This window comes from Ixodes scapularis, unplaced genomic scaffold (assembly GCF_016920785.2).
Source record: "Ixodes scapularis isolate PalLabHiFi unplaced genomic scaffold, ASM1692078v2 ptg000007l_1___fragment_2___debris__unscaffolded, whole genome shotgun sequence".
Classification (NCBI taxonomy): domain Eukaryota; kingdom Metazoa; phylum Arthropoda; class Arachnida; order Ixodida; family Ixodidae; genus Ixodes; species Ixodes scapularis.
The window spans coordinates 51,545-74,256 of NW_024609888.1; the positions used below are offsets into that span (position 1 = coordinate 51,545).

The window sequence follows — 22,712 nt, forward strand, 5'->3', positions numbered from 1 at the left end:
GCAGATCCTTTGTTTGATTTGTCATCGTCATTCGGAGACCTCTATTGGTAGGTCGCTAACGCAGTCCTCAAAAACAACACAAAAAGATACAGAAAAATTGACAGCTCTTGTCATATTCTGCCACACATCTCCGACCGCTTTTGTTTTTCACTCCTTTAAAAGACGCCACACTGCCAGTCCGTCTCAGAGAAAAATTCGCTTTGCAAGCGCATAGTCAGTGTTTGTAATCAATACTCTACATATCACGTTTCGCAAGGCTTGCACTCTATACAACCTATCGTACAGGTTCTAAGGTAGAGTACAAAACAGCCCATGGTGCAGACAACTGCAGTGTTCCTCATCTACAAAGAGTATAAAGTTGCCCCTAATATAAGTAGCGAGGAAAGGATTAAGGGATCTGTAACTTGAACTAGATTCCAAACTTTTAACAGTTCCACATAGAAAGGTTGGGCGTACGCATTTACGTTATCCAAGTGTAGAGACCACTCTAGCTGTAGCCCTTTAGCACCAGAACCAGAGGATACAACCAGCCATGACTCCTTCAGTCACCTGCATTCTGCTCCTGGGAACAGCACTGTTTTTCCTACCAGCCACACGGGGTAAGTCTCTCAGAACTAGATGCACCTTACAATTGATTGTTACGCGCTGATACCTCAATTAATTTCAAGAATAGCCTCCTGCAAATAATTGAACAACGTAATATGTGGAAACTCGGAAATGACGCCGGTCTCTGTAAACTAGACAACTGTTTTGCTTTGCTTTTGTTTTTAAGTAAAGTACCGCATTTTTATAAATTGTAGCTGACATTTTGCACTATTTAACGGTACAAGCGTTTCGATTAGTCTGGTTGGACTAGACTTTATACTAAGTTCTGCATGAGTCTCAACTTTAAGGCAAGGATTTCGGTAATGCCTTCCCTGAATAGTTTCGAAGGGGCCAAAAATAATTTTCCCAGCCATTTTTTAACGTTCATTGCCAGGAAGGCCGGACGCTATACTTGAGTGATAGTCTTGCACGTACAAAACCTATTCGTTTGTCAATAAAGGTGGCACGGGAATGGCACTGTCTAAGCTACGTCGGCTGCATAGACAGTACGTACACATCGCCATAAAACGTTTAAATGTTTCTCTAACCTTACGTGAAAACCAACCCCGAATTCCTTATACGTTGTGTATTTAATCATAGCAGCCGCAGGGTTTTACTGCGTGATGTTGGTTTATCTATGGAAGTTAAGCGTTGCTTCTAGCCTGAAGGGGGTAACGTTCTGCAATTAATATAACTATGTTTCCATGCCCTACTCTGCATATGTCATTGTATGTTTCTTTGCACGCAGCTCAGTGTATCAACGTCACCTTGCCAAACGTGCTTGGCCTGGGAGAAGTAAGTCCTTTTTGACATCGTATTCGAATGACACGAAATAATGATTAAATGAATTTAGCAGAGGCAGCACTCACACGAATAATGATATAAAGCTTCGAACTTAAAAAAAAAAAAAAAAAAAAAAAAAAAAAAACGAATCGGCCCATGTCGGTTTGAAGAAGTATAATTTATGCACTATCCAACAGTTAATAATTTTTAACTTTGCCTAGGTAATCTTCAATTCTCTCAAAAACAATACAGAGTCCTTTGTTACTCAATTTCCCTTAAGAGACGCCCAATACAGCTTAAGACGTGTTGAATATGTTAGAGGCTAAATGCGTACTAATTATGGTGTACAAACATTGAAGCAGCAATTAACACAACGTTTAAACAAGCATCCACAAATTCCCGATATAGCAACAAAATCAAGATCTGCAGGTATATTTAAAAAAATGAATAAGGAAATATATTTTCGAGCAAATATGAAATATTGTGTAGAAGTGCTGAGTCATTTCATTGTGTTAGAAATGTACATATATCTTGTTACTTTTGTTTCGTTCTTATGTTTCATTTGTATAGACCGACACGCGGAGCGGCTCTGTTTACCAACACTGTCGGAAGGCCGCGCATGCGCGGTAGCCGTGTGGGCAAAAGCCGCCCGGCTCTCCGTGTTTTCGCCATTGCGTTCTATGGCGTGCGCTCGTTGTTGACGTTGTAGGGACGCTTGTAGCTTTATTTGGGCGTCGTATTTCCTGACAACGCATGTCGTAGGCTATGCCCGACTATTTGAGCTCGCTACCCGAGCATGAACGGCAGCGGTATCGAAAGAAACTGTGCGTGTACGGCGTTGCCTACGAGGATCCGTACGCCGTAAACAAGGCCTGCTGGAATACCGACGTGAAGTTGCGGCCATCGAAGTCGACGGCTCACGTCGTCGTTTATTTAGTTTTTTCGCCAAGCCAGTTCACGGCCGACACGGTGCAGGCGTACAAGTGTCTCGAGGCCTACGATTACTTCTTGTTGGTTTCCGCACTGCCAACGGGATCAGCAGACTGTGGGTCCGCGGAAGTGTATTTATTCATTAAATAAATACACACAGCGTCTTGAAGTCAAGGTATGATATTTTTCCTACCCCCATGACCACAAGGCATGACAAGCAGTAACGCTTCGTTCGCTCTGCAGTCTTGGCGGTAACACGTTTTAACTAACGGCGTTGCCGGTTACGCGTTACTTTCTTCAGTAACGTAGGAATCTACTCGTTACGCTTTCGACACAGGAACGGGTAACGTACTTATGTTACTATTTCAAGTAGCGTAGTTAAGTTACTCGTTACTACTTCTCAAGTCTTCAACAAATTACACTTCAATTTTTTCCGTGTTTTAGGCGTCAAGCCATGTTTTTCTTTGCGTTTTTTCTCGTGGGTATTTAGGTGAAAACGTAAAAAGAGATAAAGTAATTATGTTCAGTTTCTGCATGAACAGAATGTTTCTTGATATATGAGCTTATGCATGCCTGTATCGTCAAAACCGTAAAATGTGTTAAATCATAATTTAAAAAGTAACGCAGAAGTAACCTGCGTTACTTTTTATCGGTAGCGGTAACACGTTCCTTTTATTTGCAAGTAACGAGTAACGTATTTCGTTAACCATTCTGATGTTAGCCTGAGACTGAGGCAGGAAAAGAGGAAGTTTCAAAGTAGAAGAAAAAGGAACAGTCGAGGATACGCCTCGGGACGGAGATTGAAATGGAAGCCGCACTTGCCTTCAAGTGCTTGCCGCACAAACGGTCGTTCGCGCGAGGCGACCATTTTTTTCGATCCACAGATATTATACACCTTCTATGCGTTTCAGAGTCTGCCGGGAACTTGTGGAAACTCACCCCGCTACTTTTCTTGTACCTTTCAGTGCAATTAACGGCAAAACAGCTTCGCGGCATGCTGAAATGCTATGACGCTCATGCGAAACGTGCGCGCTTTTGCCCACACCCCCCGGCTCCGGCGCGATCGCAGCGCCGCCGCAGCTCCGTGACGTCAAGCCCGCGTGTCGGTGTATATACACTGTGTGTCCCATGTAAGAGTTGCGCTGCTCTCAGACGTGCGTTAGGTACGGGACCTGAGTCAGGTGTCTGAATGCACCTTTGGTCCCTGCAACCTCAAGATAATATATATATTCACTACCTCTCATGTCAACATACTTTTCTTCGAGGGTGGTGCTTCACCAAGGTTATGATAGCAATAAGGCGTGAGGTTGGGCTAGATGGTTGGTCATGTCGAAGTGTTTTTTTGCACTTCGACAAGTTATGATAGTTCTAGCTTGGATGCTGCTGAAGCACACGAAAAAAAAGTAAAGTGTTCTGGATGTTAGATTGGCCAAATTATGCCCCTGACGTTCACAGTCCGTTACATTCACTAAAAGCTGGAAGAGAATTCTGGTCCTTCCTCTATCAGCTTCGTTGCATGAAAATTCCCTGTCTCTGTGGGGCAAGGAGAGAAGAGCGAGAACGTTTAGCATCAAGACATTGAAGGAAGGACGTTCTTGAAATGAACGTTACCTAAATTGTGTTCCTACGGGCTGGAACATCATTTCGTATTGCTAATTTTGGAAAGTGTTATTGACCAAGCACCGAGAGAGCCCACACACCTAAGTGCCACAAAAATAATTTCTAAAAATATTAGTTAGTCTTCATATTTTCGTGAATATTTTCAGATCTGTTATGGCGCACCGCGCGACACAGTTACCACGAATCATAATAAAATTATAAAGAATGTTTAAATCATGTTGGTAAAAGATTCAATATATGAAAGCATTCTAATAAAGCCAAATGAAGATGTTAACCCAAATTATTTGTTTAAGTGAAGCAAGCAGAATACTTCCTGTTTTCGCTACCTGTTTTCTATAGATTATTAATCAAGGAACAATATTATTCTTAAAAAATAAGAACAAGTACAAAGAATCACGTGGTTTGTGCAAAAAACAAAAACAAAAACGTTCCAGTTTTTTTTTTTTTCAATTTTATAAATACTTTCCTTTCTGAAATGAAAACATGTAGGCAGAACAAGACTGGCTTCCGCAAGGAGCACTCCAATAGAAATCTAGGTCAAACTTGCGGTGCTTCATTTTTTTAAGATTTAATACTCTCTTTAATTGTGCATACGACCCTCGCTGGAATGACATTAAAACAGTACAAAAGAGAGAGAGAGAAAGAAATGAGTTTGAGATTTAAATTATTCGACATGTCGAATAAACTAACTAGTGCGGCTCTGAATTGAAACATTTATTACTTAAGAATTTTTAATATCTTGTGTTTTTGCACGGGCACTGACCCACTGGAGAGGCAATGTCGTAACATTAGACATCCTTTCATTCAGAGTATTTCAGCTTCAACTTAATAATTGTTTTTATGTTTTGGACATAAGCTTTTTGTGTTTTTGCAGTGTCTGGGAACTACTTTAAGAGCCTGCCCAGACACATCTGTAAGTATTTTTAATGCCATATAATGTCATATCTGGTTTTTCCTTCCGAGTAGTTTATAATTACTGCTTTTCTCGAACAGATAGTAAGCGACTTTTTCCGAAAGCCAAGCTATATTCAAATTCACTGCTAAAATTTTGTTAGGTGTTTAAAAACTAATATTACTTCGTTCGGGCATCGATTGCCAAACTGGTTAGCTTGCACCCTTAGGAGAGTCTAAAAACATAACATAATAAAGACGTGATCGAATAGCTCCAATGAAAAATGTTTAACAATTTTTTTTACATTTTATGAACGTATTAGCAATGCAGTTCTGTTCATTTTTTAATGAATCTCAGATGAGATCATATCATTCTATAAGTTAATCAACGAAAGAAAGTTTAAGTTAAATATTTATTCGTGTCTTTTTCCTCATTCTAATGGTATCAGAACAAGAAAAATCCTCAGTTCCTTCATGTTCCATCAGGGTTATCATTCTTTACCAAAGTAACTTTTATATAAATTTTAGCAAATTGGGATATATTTTACACGGTACGTCCCTCAAAATATTTTTGTAAACTCTATTTTGCTAGGATTTACGATGTGTGCTTTAATAGCAACGCGTTTCTAGTTCAAACCTGCATGCCATTTTGATGACCACGTTAACTTAGTGAAAGTGAGGTAGAAAAGCTTTTCAGAAGAGCTGAACGTTTTATTTGTCCAAGTTCAATGTATCTTTTTCGCTTACTTATTCAAACGTTTTCGAGCTTTATATATATTAAACTAATGTATTGTGTGGCTAAATATATATGTGAAACAGCCATCGATTTATTAAATAAGGTAAAGCAAATGACGTCAACACAATTTGTATTTACGTGGTCAGTTGGGCGAGTTGGTGCCGTTGGAGAATGTTTAAAGATGCGCCCCACAAGTCGATAAAATAGTGAAAATGTGGACCAAAGGCATCAGACAAAAATTCCCCAGAGAAAGGGAACAATTGGGACAAATTAAAAACAGAAATCTCCAAACACAGCTAGGTGACTGGTGTACGACCAAAAAAATCCTCCTGGCCCTGGTATCGATCGAACCAGGGTCCTCTCCATTCCACTGGAGCGCTCTATCAACTGAGCTACTCATTAGTTAGACGCCAGTAGAGCAAACCGCTTTTATCAGCTGCCACCAGTCTCACACCAACAAGGGTGAACGGCCTGCATTTTAAGGTTACAATAAGAAACCAATTAATGCAAAGGTGGAAACGAGCTGGACAAGGATGACGAAAATAATCCCTGGAGAAGGGGAACAAGGAGGACGAAGAGCACTTGTTTCTTGTCTACGTGTTTCTTTCCTTCGATCCTCTTTCTTCGCGTGTAACCCTAACCATGTTCTATAATGGGTATTCTTGGGTGTTTTTATTAACTACATTTTATCTTATTCATTCATAGGCGCAAATATTTTCCTAGATATGTCATTCATTCGTCTCTTGTGTTCCACAAAAAAAAAAGGATGTACTTTCACGTGAAAAATGGATGGATGAATGAATCCGGCTGAGCCCTTTGGATCGGGCGGTAGCTTACGCCAACTAGCCATTTTGTTTTACCATTGGAGCACAACATGCGCCCTCTAGTGGCAGTGGTGGCTGCTATGAAATGGAACATCAATAATTGCTTGGTAATGCATATAATGTTCAGTCGGCCTTGCAGGAGCCCGAATAAAAATATTACCAGAAGGACCATATATGTGAAAAGTAGCCAAATAAAAAACAAACATTGCCGTTGTTGTTTAAAACCCTGTCATCTCATGCCTTGCGCGAAGAGCCCGCCGTTGTCTTCTTGAGATATTCGCATGCCTATGTTTTTAGTGAAGGGTGATCCGGTTTCTACAGCTTCAGTTGCATCACTCTTTAAATCAGAATCGATTATAAATTAATGAGGAGAGCACTCCACGGAATGAGAGAGTCGTGTGCTTGTTTCTTGTAACTTTCCTTTTTCACATTAATTATATCGAGGACACTTGTTTGAATTGAAAATCATTTCGATGGTTATTAGATATGCCAAAGCGACTAGGTAACTCTTTTGAATTTATGCCCCACAGGAGGGCCTTCTTCCGGATCTAGTTGTTCTTCTGCGGGTGAGTATACAACATGCACTCCTGAGAATCTTATGTGGCATTCGCTTGGTGAATTTGGAGCGATCCAAAAGCGCTTAATGCTCACGCCTTTAAGGCGGTTGATGCAAAAGCGCGCTTGCAGACCCAGGATGATATCAACAAAAAGCGCTTGAAAGCTCGATCGAGAGAATTCACTATTACAGTCAAGATTGTATCGAAAAGAATCTTACAATTAATGTTTGCGCTTAAATACCCACGTATATAGAAACAATTGAACTAAATCGAAATTGTGAGATATCAATTGTAATCAAAAACGCTTTCTGGATGCAAACCAATTGCTAAAACAAAATATCTTATGTGTTTATTTATTTAAAAGTTCAATCAAGGCCCGAGTTCATCACAGAGGGGAGCGAGTTACATCACTCGAATTCAACAACCCTTAATAAATAATAAGCTATAAATGCAATTTCGGTATGTACATATTAGTGAAATGCTAAAATGCGAACATTGTTAAAGCAATTTTTAAAAGCGAAATTATCAGATATTGATACAACAAACGCTGGATGGTGGTTCCATATAGTTTGAGGTATGAATGAACTGTTAGAAGTATTATTCTTACACAAAGGTACGCCCATCTTGGGTTGGTATTCGAGACATGGTGATATGTAATCAGGAGATGTTAATAGCTTGCTACGCAAAATATGGTTGTGGTAGTAGATCTTGTGAAACAGGCAGAAACGGGAAAATTCTCTCCGCGATGAAAGGTTAGGCGGGTTCAAATTGGATTTCATGGATGTTACGCTGGCAGTGCGAGGATAATTCGTAATTATGAATCAGCCGGATCGATTTTGAATTTCTTCGACTGCAGATGTTAATACTTCAGTACGGGGTCCCAAATCGATGAGGCATATTCCAGTTTAGTGCAAACAAGTGTTTTGTAAGTAAGTAGTTAAAGCGATAAGGGGAGTGACAAAAAAATGTTCGTTTTAAGAAACCCAGCATGCGATCGACGTTACTTGTTACGTATTGAATGTGAATTTCTCAGGGCAGATTTAATGAAATCCAAATATTCGTAAGATGTTACATGTTGTAAAGGAGTATGGTTCATAAAATAACAAGAAGCACCACTGTGAATCAGGAAAAGCTTCATCACTTGTCATTTGTTAGTGTTAAGCTTCAGCTTCTTTAAATTTTCGCATTCCTGTTAACACAAGTTCTAGAAATCGTAGAGTGTTTTATCCAGATCACCTTAACTTGTCACCTGTATCACAAATTCAACATGTCCTTAACACGAAGTATTGCGGCATTGATATTTTTTGTACAACTTTGCCCCATATGTTTTACACATGTGCATGATTTTAAAATCGGTTTGATTAGGGATGTATTTTTTGTAACGGAAATGTAAGTCTTACATTGCGCTTTACCGCAAAGGCAAACCGGCTGTTGGTAAGCACGCAAAATAAATATTGTATTGTATTGTAAGCTGCATTCGCCATGAGTCACACCATACAGATACACGGTCAAGGTCACATTGGAGAAAAGAAACATCAGAATGGTTAGTCACTTCACAATATATAACACAGTCGCCAGCAAACACGCTTACTAAAGATGAGACACAGGGGGGCAAGTCGTTTATAGTTATAAGAAAAAGAAGAGTACCAAATATAGAAGCCTGCAGGACCCCGGACGTCACAGAAGCTGGAGGTGAGGATGTGTCAAGTTACCGAATCGGGCTGAAACTTTGGCATCTGGTTGTGACCTCTAGCGCTACCTTTGGGCAGAGAATGGGCATTCGGCGATTCCTAGCTAATTTTTGCGGTAAAAAAAACAACTAATTTTTTTGTGACATCCTGTACTTTACCATATAAACATAATGTATATAGCTTTACCAATACACATTAGTTGGCGAGCGTTGTATTAACTCGTCCAGCTCAATCTAATTTCTATAAGAGTTTGAAGCGATTTAATTACGACTATTTGTTTTTCTACAACGCAGTGCGTGGTCGGAATCCTGCCTGAGGTCGCCAACCCTGCAAGTGTGCTCTTCAATGTAGTGGGCCTTTTAGAAGCTGTACTTTCAAGACTCGGAATCCGTGAGTCAATGGCGAAAGCTTTTTTATTGGCAATAGCATCTTACAAGCAGGTGTGTGACCGTGTTCAAAGAAACGTTTTAAGCATGCTGCAATCCGGACAGACGACTAAGTCATCACAAAAAAAAAAAACATCTGTGACAACACTCAGCGGCTTATTATTGAGTGACCTCACGCACTTACCTGTCTTTAAAAAAATATAAGTTTTTTTGCATCCAAGGTGGCACGCCAGAAAAGCGCCTAACTTGGCTGATAGCTTGGCAATCCTAGGGTCATACTTTGGACACCAAATGTGGTCTTTTCTTCAGAGCTTTAGTTTCTACCAGAGTATTTTTAGTTTGCATATTTATGGGTGTACTCTGGCTTGCTACACGATTGCCAAAGTGCCAGACGTGAGCTAAAGATGCCAGATGACAGCCAAACTAAATGTAGTAAAGCCTTAATTTGGCTCTTCTTTTTTCCTTTTTTTTTTGGGGGGGGGCGGGGGGGGCGATGTAGACCATAGGTCACCATATAAAAACCGAAAAAAACGCCAGATGACAGCCAAAGGATCCCCAGTAAAGCCTGACTTCACTTGTTTGGCAAATTAGGGCAAGACACATTGAGTTTCGCCAATGAAGCTTAAGTGTGACTCTGCCTTGGCTTCTTCGTTCGTCTCAAGGCCCCAAATTCCTGGCGTGACATTAAATTTTGGCTCAAAGGACAGCACTACCTAGGATACTATAAAAAAATTGGTTTGTTTTTCCAAAAGTTGGTGTTAACTTTTTAACACTTTTCCAGTTTTTGATTACTAGACAGACCGGCCAAGGTTCGGTACGTCAAACACAAATTTAACTGTTCTCAATAGAGTTCGATAGATCTCATGGATGCATAAAATCACGCGCTCGTCACTTGTATAAATTGACATCTAAATGAAAAGTTGGTTGTCTCCTTGGCACTCTCTCCAAGGTGATCTACCGGGTTTCCCAAGTAGCGGCCAGGCCCTTTAAATCGACCTTACAACTCGGTTTCTTAACCTATCGCGCTACGATTTTGTACAGCGTTGCCCACAGATAGTGCATTTTTTTTGTAAATGTTGCGAAGAGCGAATTTACCTGAGAAAAAAGTAAAAAAAGAAAAAAAGCTTAGCTCCTATGGAAACGCAGCGAAGCCACCGGTCTGCAAACAATACGGCGCCATTCCGCACGGGAGACAAGAGATGGCGCAAGTGGTCGCGGCGCCAACTGCCGCCAACGAACGAGCATACGGCGACGAGAGCCGGCGTCTTTAGCAAACGATCTTTTCGACTCAAGAGCGGCGCGCGTTCCGCAGGGGGCGACAGCCACAGAAACAAAAACAGGTGCGGTAACAAGGAACTGTAAAGAGGACGGCATAAGTTCCACGAAAAAAAAAGTTAAAATAACCAGACAAATCCTTCTTTTAATCGATTATATGTCCATTCAATGTGTTTTATTATTAAGGATGATAAAATAATACATTGGCTACTCATATGAAAAAAGCTGCTGCCGCTTTTGAGCCGAAAAGATTGTCTGCTAACGAGGCCGGCTCTCGGCGCCGTACGCTCGTTCTCTGGCGGCAATTGGCGTCGCGACCGCTTGCGCCATCTCTTGTCTCCTGTGCGAAACAGCGCGGTAATGTTTGAAGACCGGTGGCTTCGCTATGTTTCGATAGGAGATAAGCCTTTTTCTTTTTTTACTTTTTGCTCCGGTAAGTTCGCTATTTGCAAATTTTACAAATAAAAAAAAAAAGAAAGAAAGCACCATTTGTGGGCAACGCTGCGCAGTATCGCAGCGCGATTGGTTAAGAAATCGAATTTGGTGGTCGATTTAACAATCCTGGCCGCTACTTGGGATACCCGGTAGATGCATAGCATTTATAGGCGTCTTCAAGCTCCACCTGCGGGCAAAGTAAGTAGGTCTTTGAACGGCACATAGAGGGGCGGGGGGATATTTATATAAAGCCGTCAAACTGCCAAATGACACCCTGAAGTCAAGTGATGGCAAGTGACGTCAAGGTCTCATATAATGTCACGATATCCTGTCTAAGTGCCATGGTGCTAATAATTCCGAGACATGCGGGTCTTATCGAGGATTGTTCTGAATTCTAGGCAGCATATTGATTCACTGTGACTCCTTGGCGAAACCTGGTGCACCGCGTTGACAAAGTGTCAATTGCCACGCGGTTATCACCTTCACAATACGTACAGTGATGAAACAAGTGTATGATCCTCGACATTGATTTGCTATTTTCAAAAGTACACGTTTCTTCTAGCTACTTTTAGGCATTTATGTTATAAAGCATGCATGTTAGATTCGCCTTTACTTATATTCGTTTGAGTCCGGATAAAACCTTATTCGTCATAAAGATGACTGTGGTGATAACAATGATGATGACGTCGATCATATTATTGAACTATTCGGGACGTTCAAGTCATGGTAGCTGTAACTTAATCCCATGCACCTTACATATCCCTGCAGCATTTGGGATAGCTTAAATTATATTCGCTTAAAAATGAGGTAATAAAATGTAAAAAACAACTCACTCTGCTGCATCTGTACTGTTCTGCCAAGAAGATGCCACTGGTGTTTTTTTTTCTTTGTTTTTGTTTTCTTTTCTTTAATAGACATGTCCCGAGTAAGAGTACTCTTGCGATTATTTCATTACATGATCTTACTCTTTTTCGATGACCTACATCTGTAAAATGTGTTACCTCGCAACAAGTCTTTTCGTGTAGAAAATATGCAAAAATATGCGCGCTTCATTTTGTGTGGGTCCTCGAGCATATGATATTATAAAGCTTCCATGAGGTAATTCTGGAACGCAGTGTCGAGTAACAGACGTCAGTGCTCTTGTTTTTACCAACAACCAGAATGAAGAAATAAACTACGTAGCATCTTAGTGTAATGACAAGAAAATCTGCCAGAAACATCAGCACGAAATGGCAGGCCACGTGCCTGCAGAAGGCCTCGTTCATATTATTCAGTTTGTATTTGCTGTAAATGATGCATTCAATACCGCGTCAGTTTTTTTGCCTGTCTTTGTTTTGGTGTAAACCGTGTTTTTTTTTTTTTTCAAAGGACAGCTGCCATTGGTAAATGTATTATTGCATGAGCTCGGACGGGTAAAAGTCTCTGCGGTTGTATTTTTTTTAAAAGCATGAGAATTATGAGCAATATGTTTTCATGCGTGAAATGTTGTTCTCTACAAGGGACTGGAATTACCGCACTGCTCTCTCATTCTTCTACAGCCGCCGACATCGCTGGAATCTCTAATCTTATCTGCCGGCCCTTTGGGTTTCGTCTGCTCCCCTGCAATGTGTTCAGTCCGGGAAACCTGGTCTGCAGCGCCCCGATTCAGCTCAGCCTTCCCAGCGTGTTCAACATTGGACATGTGAGCGAGGCACAGAAATAATATCGTAGACTTAACCACACATGGTTGCCATAATTACGAAAACGATTAATAATAAATTTGATGAATTTTCCCCTCAGCTTGAAAGTAAATTCAAGCAGTCTCACTCACTGAGCAGCATTTTCTGACCAATTGAGATGTGAAGGCTCCAGGGAAAAGTTATTGTTTACCCTAGATACCACCGAGGTAATGGTTCAGTGTGATTAAAAGTACCCTGTAGCTGCACTCTAAATTCAAAATTATATGAACTAAGCCCCTTATAGAAATAAATCCAATAATTGCCTCTAAAATCTTCATTTATGCGGTTCAAAAATACAGAAACTCTTAAAAACACGTACAAAAATGCTAGAACAATGCTGTATAAAAAGTACCTAAAATAAATCATGTTTTCTGTCTTCGCGAAATATTTATAAACATATCTGTTTTTCAACATTCCCCGTAACATCAACATATTCACTATTATTATTATCGCATAATATCATTCATAGCTCATCATTACTGCATTTAAAGTATTCGCATCATTAGGTATTTATTTCTAATAGCACGGAGGATGAGTCAAGCATAATGGTAAATGGTCATTGTGCGAATGGCCTAAACAGCAATATAAATTTTTTTTTTTTTTGTGTTTGAACAGCGCAAAGACGACAGGAAGATAGAAGAGAAAAGGACAGGACGAGCGCTGACTATCAACTGATGCTATTTATTCAGAAGAGGATGAAGTGCGCGAGACTCGAGAGTGCCAAAATGCACTTTTTTCATCAGACACACGCGCGGCAGCTTTTTGCACGGGAATGGCCTGTGCCAGCAGGCGTCACCCTTTCTTCAACCGAAAGCGCACCCAGAAAACAAAAGAAAGAAAAGAAAAGAAAAGAAGGAAAAGAAAAGGAAAGAAAAAAGAACAAAGAAAAAGGAGAAAAAGCACGTGCTATAGTTTGCTGACTCAGGCGTGGTAACCTTCGCCACCTGGAGACCATTGAGCGTGCGATTGCCGCCTTTCTTCTTTTAGGAGCCTTTGTGTAGATTCTGCGCATTGTGATGTCCAGCGGTCTTCGCCTGATGGTGACCAATGATCTTGGAAAGTGTCAACTAAACTAAGGCCTTTCCCGCACATGCCTAGGTAGCTCTTCAAGGAATTCTATTTCTTTGGCAAGCAAGGTTATTGATGGAGAGCTGATGGCTCCTTCCCCTCTTTTGTATATCGAAAAGGCCTCCACGATCTCCCGCGTCCTAAAGTCGTGATGTCTTTTTAGGATGGTACATTGACCGAATAAAGGGGAGCACAAACAGTCGCTGCAATGCCTAACCAAGTTACTGCCTGAGGTGTTCCCTATGGAGGCGGCATGTTCCCTCAGTTGATCTTTGATACATCTTCCGGTCTGCCCAATGTATGAACGACCGCAGGAGAGAGGTAAGTCATATACGGCACCTTCTGTACATTCCGTGAATTGTCTCGCGTGCTTCTTCCCGCATGGTGTTTGGGAGATGGAGAGGGATGTAGAATTCACCTTTTTGCACATCCGGCCGAGCTTGTTGGGTGCCGAAAACACAACTCTGACTCCTACCTTGGCTGCAGTTCTTTTGAGGCTGTGGGAGATTCCATGAAGATACGGGATGACTGCCGTGGGTAACTTTTCCTTGGTTACGTTTTGACAAGGTTCAGCTTGGCTACGAGACTCTTGTAGAAGCCTCTCCGCCACGCTGCATATAATATGATCTGGGAAGCCCGCATTTTTCAGTCGATTCACTTGAGTGGTAAAGCTATTCGAGACCTGGTGGTGACAAGACCTGTGAAGGGCGTTTTTTATGGCTGCAACCGCAATGCCTCTCTTGACTAGCTTTGAATGTGCGGATGAAAGCGGAAGGAAGGATTTTTTAGAGCGGGGCGAATACTTCCAACAGACATGATCTCCGAATAGAAGTGTCAAATCTAAAAATCGCAGCTGTTGCTCCTCGGGTAACTCATTTGTCAGAGTGAACGGACGAAGAGTAGACGTGAAGTTATCAAAAATATCTCCCACATCTTTTGATCCAGTGTCATCGGATGGTCTGTACAAGACAAGAAAGTCATCAACGTATCGAAATATTTTGATGACTGACGAGTCCCGGAGTGAAATTTCTAATAATCTGTCATAGAAGGCTAGGAGTAGATCACTGAGCGCCGGGGCTATGCATGATCCTATACAAACACCTTCGCGTTGCCGGTAAAACTCACTCCTGAACACTACTGTTGTGGAGCGTAAGTAAAGCATGAGGAGATTCAAGAAGTCCTCAGCTGCGATACCGACTGAGTTCTGAAATTTTAGAGGTCCATATCTATCAATGCCGTCGTTGACTGTTTCACAAATAGAGTCGTGAGGAAGGGAATAGTATAAGTCCTTAATGTCCACAGAGAAGGCCAAAACCTTCCCTTTGGGAAGTTGTTGAAGGTAATCTGACACCATGGACGGTGTTCTGACCAAGTAGGGATCTTCAACTTCCAAGACGAATAAGGATTTCTGGAGGTAGTACCCCAGAAGGTGCTGCCATGTTCCTCGTTCCAAGACAATGACCCGAAAAGGGCAAGCCATCTTGTGTGTCTTGGCCGAAAAGAAGGCCTCCAGGGAAAGGCCTTTGCAATTCCTCACTGATGAAGCGAGTTTCGTTAGATTTAGCCGCTCGCACTGCAGCCTGCAGCCAAGGTACGAGTGAGAGTTGTGTTTTCGGCACCCAACAAGCTCGGCCGGATGTGCAAAAAGGTGAATTCTACATCCCTCTCCATCTCCCAAACACCATGCGGGAAGAAGCACGCGAGACAATTCACGGAATGTACAGAAGGTGCCGTATATGACTTAGCTCTCTCCTGCGGTCGTTCATACATTGGGCAGACCGGAAGATGTATCAAAGATCGACTGAGGGAACATGCCGCCTCTATAGGAAACACCTCAGGCAGTAACTTGGTTAGGCATTGCAACGATTGTTTGTGCTCCCCTTTATTCGGTCAATGTACCATCCTAAAAAGACATCACGACTTTAGGACGCGGGAGATCGTGGAGGCCTTTTCGATATACAAAAGAGGGGAAGGAGCCATCAGCTCTCCATCAATAACCTTGCTTGCCAAAGAAATAGAATTCCTTGAAGAGCTACCTAGGCATGTGCGGGAAAGGCCTTAGTTTAGTTGACACTTTCCAAGATCATTGGTCACCATCAGGCGAAGACCGCTGGACATCACAATGCGCAGAATCTACACAAAGGCTCCTAAAGCGGGTTTCACATGCAGCGATTTTGGCCCTAAAGCGGCGCGATTTCTGCCGTCGCGGCGCTCGTGCCGCAGAATTGAGGGCCACCCACACTAGCGAGAAAACGCGCCCGGCGCGCCGATAAATCGGTTAAGCGGGAAGATAAAGGGCGTGTCTCTGCACGCGCTCGTGGCGCTGACTGTGCTTCGGCGACATTTTGTTACTTGCCGCGATCGGCGGGCCACGCGCGTTTTCTCGCTAGTGTGGGCGGCCCTTTACTGGTGCTGGCCAGAGCGCCGCGACGGCAGAAATCGCGCCGCTCTAGGGCCAAAACTTAGCCAAAACCGCTGCATGTGAACTAGGCTTTAAAGAAGAAAGGCGGCAATCGCACGCTCAATGGTCTCCAGGTGGCGAAGGTTACCACGCCTGGGTCAGCAAACTATAACACGTGCTTTTTCTCCTTTTTCTTTTTTCTTTTCTTTTTTCTTTTTTTCTTTTCTTTTCTTTTCCTTCTTTTCTTTTCTTTTCTTTCTTTTGTTTTCTGGGTGCGCTTTCGGTTGAAGAAAGGGTGACGCCTGCTGGCACAGGCCATTCCCGTGCAAAAAGCTGCCGCGCGTGTGTCTGATGCAAAAAGTGCATTTTGGCACTCTCGAGTCTCGCGCACTTCATCCTCTTCTGAATAAATAGCATCAGTTGATAGTCAGCGCTCGTCCTGTCCTTTTCTCTTCTATCTTCCCGTCGTCTTTGCGCTGTTCAAACACTAAGTATGAACCAACTAGCCCACCGCAGTACCTTGTAGCAATATAAACTTTATAATAAACAACCAGTAAAACATACGTTTTTTATCTACGGTTGTTTTGTTATGTTAATCCCCATTTGTTACTAACTAGATATTCAGTTCTTTCGCGGACTGCTCGTCATTAGTATTCTTATTTTCAGCCCCGCTTTAGGAAAAATAGATTAATTTTAAAGATGAAAGATTAACATTTCAAATAAAATTTACTTGAATACTTTTGTTTACGAACTGCAAGCAGAAAGAGCTGTGTACACGTCCATGCTTTTACTCTAGACTATCCGCAGGACTGACTGATATCGCAAAATGAAGTGCGCTAAAACAGAGGTTGTTAGACAAGTTATGGAGAGTTATGACAAGTTATGGAGAAATATGACTGTTACCCCTGTATTTAAATAGCGTAAAGTATTTCGATGTTTGTTACTTCAAGAAAGTTTATATTAAAAACAGAGTTCACTCTTGAAATTGTACATTTTATTACAACCCTGCCAAATGTGCCCGCGAACGAGTTTCTAAATTTACGCAAAACGCATAGCAAGATAAACGTAATAATAGTTGATTGACTTGATACAATTTTAGATTCATGCACGAGTACCTGAGAGCTGGAAATAATTTCTTAATTTATGCATTTGTTTTTGCAGTGTCTAAACAGGACTCTTCTGTTTTGCGAAAATGGACAAACAATCTCGGTAAGACTACTGTTCCTCTAGGGTGTATCTCGAAACATCCTATTCGCATTTCGCGCTTTCTCATTTTTCCAATTCTCATTTGAACCTTCTCGTTTTAACCTTCTGGTGACATCGAACCCGGGGTTTTCGCATTCGGGCATATTCGCAGTTAGTCTCTTTGGAATTTCGTCCCATTCGCACTACGACCAAATGGGACGTCTGTCCACCCTGCATTGGCTCCGACAACTCGTAATGTGCCCCGCAGTCCACTTAAAAAAAAATCTATTTTGAAATAGAAGGCGCATTACTCATTTTTTTTTTTTTATATGTCAGGTCTGTTTACTCTATAAATATAGTAGTGAAACTTAACATTCCTCAGACCAGAAATATCGCACCGCGTTCCAAAAGGTGGCATGTGCCTCTGGAACACCTTTCACTGGATACATTTTGTTTCGGTGCTGTTTCGGTGCATTCATTGGACTGATAAAAAGCGTCGAAAAATAAGGCGAGGTTGTGTCGTACTAAGCATATCTCACAGGTTATGGAAAGGGTCGGAGTTTGAATTTTGGTTCTGCCAAATGTTGATTTGTGGTAACTGTCTAGTTAAATTCCAAATTCATCGGTACTGTTTATTCGTCTGCATATTTGAAGTATACATTTTAGACGTACTTCTATACTTTAAGCCGTAACTAAGTAATGGCGTTGTGACGTTTTCGCAAATATTTTTCTTAATTTTGAGGAGAGTAAGAAGAAAGTCCGTATTTCTGCTTCTGTGAAACGTGTTCAACACAAAGCTTGTTTTCATTCTGAAGATTGGCGTGCTGCCGTGACAATTTAGAAGTGATGGTTTGGAAACGCCTCATCTGAAGTCAGGTGTCTTTATTTGTTTTCTCAATTTATTATCTAATGCATTATGGCAACCGCCAACTATTTGACCAAATAACCAGAAAACATAACTTAAAAAAAAAAACGCATACATGTCTGCGTCAAAGTAACACCATATCTCACTGTTCGTCCATTTTCAGAGCGCAGCTCTAAGGCGCCCGTTTCCTGGTTTCACGGCGTCAGTGTCGACGTCAACGTAACCGCTCTAAATTTAGCGGGAAAGTTGACATCACGTGACCTCAACACTTATTCAGTTTCTCCGCTAGATTTAGCAGAAAAATTGCGTTCTTTCGCTAGATTTAGCGGGAAAATGGACGTCACGTGACCTCAACACCAATGCAATTCCCCGATTCCCCGCTAAATTTAGCGGAGAATTGAATTGGTGTTGAGGTTACCGAAGCTCATTTTCCCGCCAAATCTAGCGGAGAAACTGTATTTGTTCATAGGTGACGTGGCAACAAGTTATGTGACGTCATTTCCCTTGCTAAACTTAGCGGGGAAACTGAATTGGTGTTGAGGTCCCGTGGCGTCAATTTCTCAGCTGCATTTAGCGGGGAAACTGTGGGATGAAAGGGAGCGCAAGAGAAGGAGGGGGTACGGAGGAGAAGGGAGAAAGGAGGAGAAGGGAAGAGGAGGAGGAGGGGAGAAGGAAAGCATACCCTTGCCTCCATATTCTCCCCTCCTCCTCTTCAAGAGCTGCGCTCTAATTTCGCGTTACAGAGATTTGTAAACGTGTTTAATTTTTTGCCTTACAGGATCCCATCTTGACAGAATTGGTCCAGGCGGTCGGGGTAAGTGTAAAATATATCCATTGATAGCGATTATTTATGGTAATTAACATTTGAAAGACAGCATGTCAGCGATTCTGAGAGTTCTTAAGCTTATATTTTATAAAGTAAATTTAAAACAATTAAGAGACGTATACTGTGAGGCGTGGCTCGAGAGCAGAACCGGACATTTTTTGTGTGTTTTTGTGATTCTCTGTGCCTCCTGAAAATAAGGCACCATCAGGGATATTCGCATTTTCCGATTAAACTTCCAAGCACGCAAAACAACAAAAACAAAGAAGTCAGAAGCCTTATCTTCAAATCCCAGGCACCCAGCCTCAACAACGCTCTCAAATTTTGTAAAGAGCTGCCATGGTTTCTGAGCGTAGATACGCTATTTACTCCTAACTGTTCCAGTCGAAAAATTTCAGGTAGCCTTGCCATGGCTGCATTCGTGATGCAGCTACCTACGCCTTGCAACTGAGTTGTTATTTATAAGGATACAAAACCTATAACATACTTTCTTCGCAAAGATGTCTATTTGACAAGAGATCCCTCTAAATTCACGTCAGCCTCAGTCATAGCATGAAAAGATAGCCAATCTGGTTCCTTGTCTACTTTTACATAGAGCCGGTCGAAGCCTCCGCGTTCCTCCGTACAAGAAGTTAAAAAAAAAAAAACTAGTCTTCTTCAAGCTACACCGCCCTCACAGCAGTTATTTTAGCCGATATAGATATAAAGTTAAGGTAACCTAAAAATATCGCTAAAGCACAGTTTGAAGACCAGCGCTATTGATGTGAGACGAATTCTTAGTCTAGCAAGAACGAGAGCTTCACGATTCCTGAGCTTTCTGTCTAACCAAAACGGCACCTTAAGGTTTTGTTGCCATTTAAATATGCTTGCGACCTTGGAGGTCCCGCTAATAAAGTTTACAGCAGATTTGGCCTTTTTTGCGCTAAATAATTTTTCTATCTTCCGCAAATCTCTTTTTCAGTGCATCTTGGGGGCGGCTCCAGGAGCGATGGGGCTTGGTCTGGCGCGTGGCCTGGTCTGCCCTCTCTTAGACATCGTTAACTCGGCTGTGACAGAGCTCGGCAACGCACTTCCCTTCGGGTTTCTCTTCCGAGCCGTTACGAGGATCACACGTGGGCTCACCGACAACATCCTGGGTTCAGTCGTCTCGTGTAAGCTTCTCCTTTGGCGTCACTCTTGACTCTTATTCATTTATGTACCAATTTCAAAACTAAGGACCCATGAAGAATTTAAGCTCTTCGAATATTTCAGTGTTTTTTTCTCTTCATAATTTCTTCTGTTACTGGGTCGTAGTTTTAGTTTCTTCAAAGTAATGATGAACTCCACGTAGCAAGGCTACAGGCTCTGCGCCGTTTTGAAATCGCTGGATACAAATAAAAGTAGGGCCTCCTACACGTTATAGGGCGGAATCTTTTTCGCCAACATGTAATTTTCAACCTGACCTTCAGGAAGTGGGAATATTTTCTTAAACGTTTGTCACATTTGACATCAGAAAGCACAATTATTTCCTTCAAAGTTCTTTGCTTGCTAATTCATTTATTCATTTCATTTATTTTTCCCTCAGGGCCCGAGGGCATTACAGAGGGGAGTGGGTTACATAATATAAAGTAAATCTAAGATATGCACATGAAACAGAACAAGAAAAATAACAATAGGTTAGTCAAATTCTGGAATATAAATATTGGCAATACAGTTTTTAAACGCCACACCATCGGAAATCGATACCGCAGAGGCTGGAAGGTGGTTCCAGTCAAGAGGGGTGCGAGGTATGAACGAACTATGAAAAGATGTAGTTTTACACGAGGGTACGTCCATTTTATGTTGATGATCGAGACGTGACGAGATGTAAGGTGCAGGCGTTAGTAACCTTTCACGTAGGAAAGGGTTATGATGGTATAGCTTGTGATACAGGCATAAGCGAAAAATTTTTCTGCGCAAAGCAAGCGTTGGCAGTTTTAGGCCCAATTCCATTGATGTTACGCTAGTGATGCGGTGATAAGTTAGTGAGGATGTAGCGAGCCGAACGGTTTTGGACCGCTTCAACTGCAAGGGTTAGTACGTCAGTACCGGGGTCCACAGGACTTCGAGGTTACAAAATAAGGAAGAACACTAGAATCACGTTGTACATAATTTTGAGGTTTGCCTTCAAACATTTATGACTTAGATATCGAATAACATTTATAAGTTATTTACGCATTAAGTACTAAGGAAGGTGATGCTGTGGTCTTACACGAACACATTCTTGCAAACCCAAAGGTTCTGAGCTATTGTACAGTTGATTCCGTATAAATAGGAATCAAATATTGAACATCTTAAAAACTTGATCAAAATTTTGCCAACCATGAAACTTCTTTTGAACGCATACAACAGCAGAACTTTGTAGAATTTCAATTTTTGAATGTTGTAATATTTCAACAACATATGCAGTTGTGCTTTCCTTTTTATTATTTTCATTGGAGCTAAAGCATCCGATACCTGAACTCCATTAGATACGTGGGGTTAGAGATTCATAGATCAACTTCAGACATGTGATTGAACTAACATTAAAATTCTGGGTTGAATTTTCGCAGGCTAACAGCTTCAGAGCGTTCCTGTATACCGTTTCCGTCCGGAAAAAGAGGAACCTCCTTGGTACAAGGATACGGTTGGATCGCTTCAGTCAGGCGGCAAGTTGCTCCACCTAGCCGCTGTCGCTCGGACTGTGCTAAATGCTGAAAGCGGCGACCAAGCAGAATGCAAGCTATCTTTTGGGAACTCACCGAGGACTTGCTTTGATCAGGAGTCACTTTTTGTTTCAGAAACCTTCCAAAGAAGCAAATAAAATAACCAGTTACGTAGTTTAACATGGTTTGTTATTCTTCTTTATTCAATATTTGTCTGGCTCTTGCTTCGCAAGTTCGCGATGAAGATCAGTGCAGACCTATGGCATTTATCAAGTTACTAGTAATTTATTTTACACCCATTTAAGCTATCTGAAACTTCACTCGGCCTATGTGCAGATAACAATCACACTAATTCTTTGGTTAAACGAGGTTGCTTTACCCTAAATAATAGAAAACTCCTGAAAGAATTTCCATATTGCCACAAACACAAGAGGATAAGAAAATGCCACACTGAAAAAATATGATTAAGCAGGCAAACTTGTGCCTTTAAGTAAGACAGAATGAACTGTGTAGGTTAATTGTTTTGAAAGTAAACATTTGGCAGAAATCTGCCTGGTTGGGTAAGAACAATTAGAAGAGGAGGAAGGAACGCCAACCAAAAATAAAAAGGAGCCCAACGTTTCGAAACCTGCTTGGTTTCTTCTTCAGGGGCGACTGTGTGCGCGAGGAGCAAGTGGTCTTCTTTTACGGCGGTGGACGTGATGTTTTCGCGATCGTAATGTGGCTGAGCCCGCTGACGTAAGCCGACGGTAAATTGTTTGAATTGTTGGGTTAATTGTTTGAATGACGTCAAGGGAGGGTCCACCAGCTGGTCGGTTATCACCGTCTCACGAAGCGGTGAGGCTATATAAGCAAGAATAAGCGTGTGTGCGCACAAACTACTTCCATGCGCTATCGTCGTCTGCGTTGTCTGCCAGGGTCTTTTATTTAAGGCCCATTGCATCTGCTTATTATCTTTCGGTAGAGCTTTCCATTGTAGGGGCTGTGTTAACTCGGCAGAAGTGCCTACCAGGCTACACAAAAGGTAATCCAATATGATAGGTATTAAAATGCGCCGTTTACACATGAGCTACCTTCTCTTGTGTAAAACCTAATTGAACCATGACCCTGATTGAACTTACCAGACGACACTTTTGTGTCCGTTCTAGGTTACTTATAACCCATAGAATTGTACACAAAAATCAATTTTTACATTCCACTCAAACAGCATACGCTAAAAAATGAAGAAACCGTCCATGTGTTTATTTTAGTTTTATTATTATTTTACTTTAGTGTT

General features: G+C 41.6%; 1 protein-coding gene across 1 annotated transcript; it reads left to right on the forward strand.

Moving 5' to 3' along the window:
- The first annotated feature begins 211 nt into the window (after positions 1–211).
- Positions 212–21,439, forward strand: LOC120838900. Its single transcript, XM_040209023.3, has 10 exons — positions 212–599; positions 1,334–1,380; positions 4,793–4,831; positions 6,900–6,935; positions 8,911–9,007; positions 12,252–12,394; positions 17,062–17,109; positions 18,729–18,764; positions 19,735–19,924; positions 21,344–21,439. The coding sequence occupies exons 1-10, from the start codon at positions 533–535 to the stop codon at positions 21,346–21,348; spliced, it is 708 nt and encodes a 235-aa protein (XP_040064957.1). The 5' UTR covers positions 212–532; the 3' UTR covers positions 21,349–21,439.
- The last annotated feature ends 1,273 nt before the right edge of the window (positions 21,440–22,712 follow it).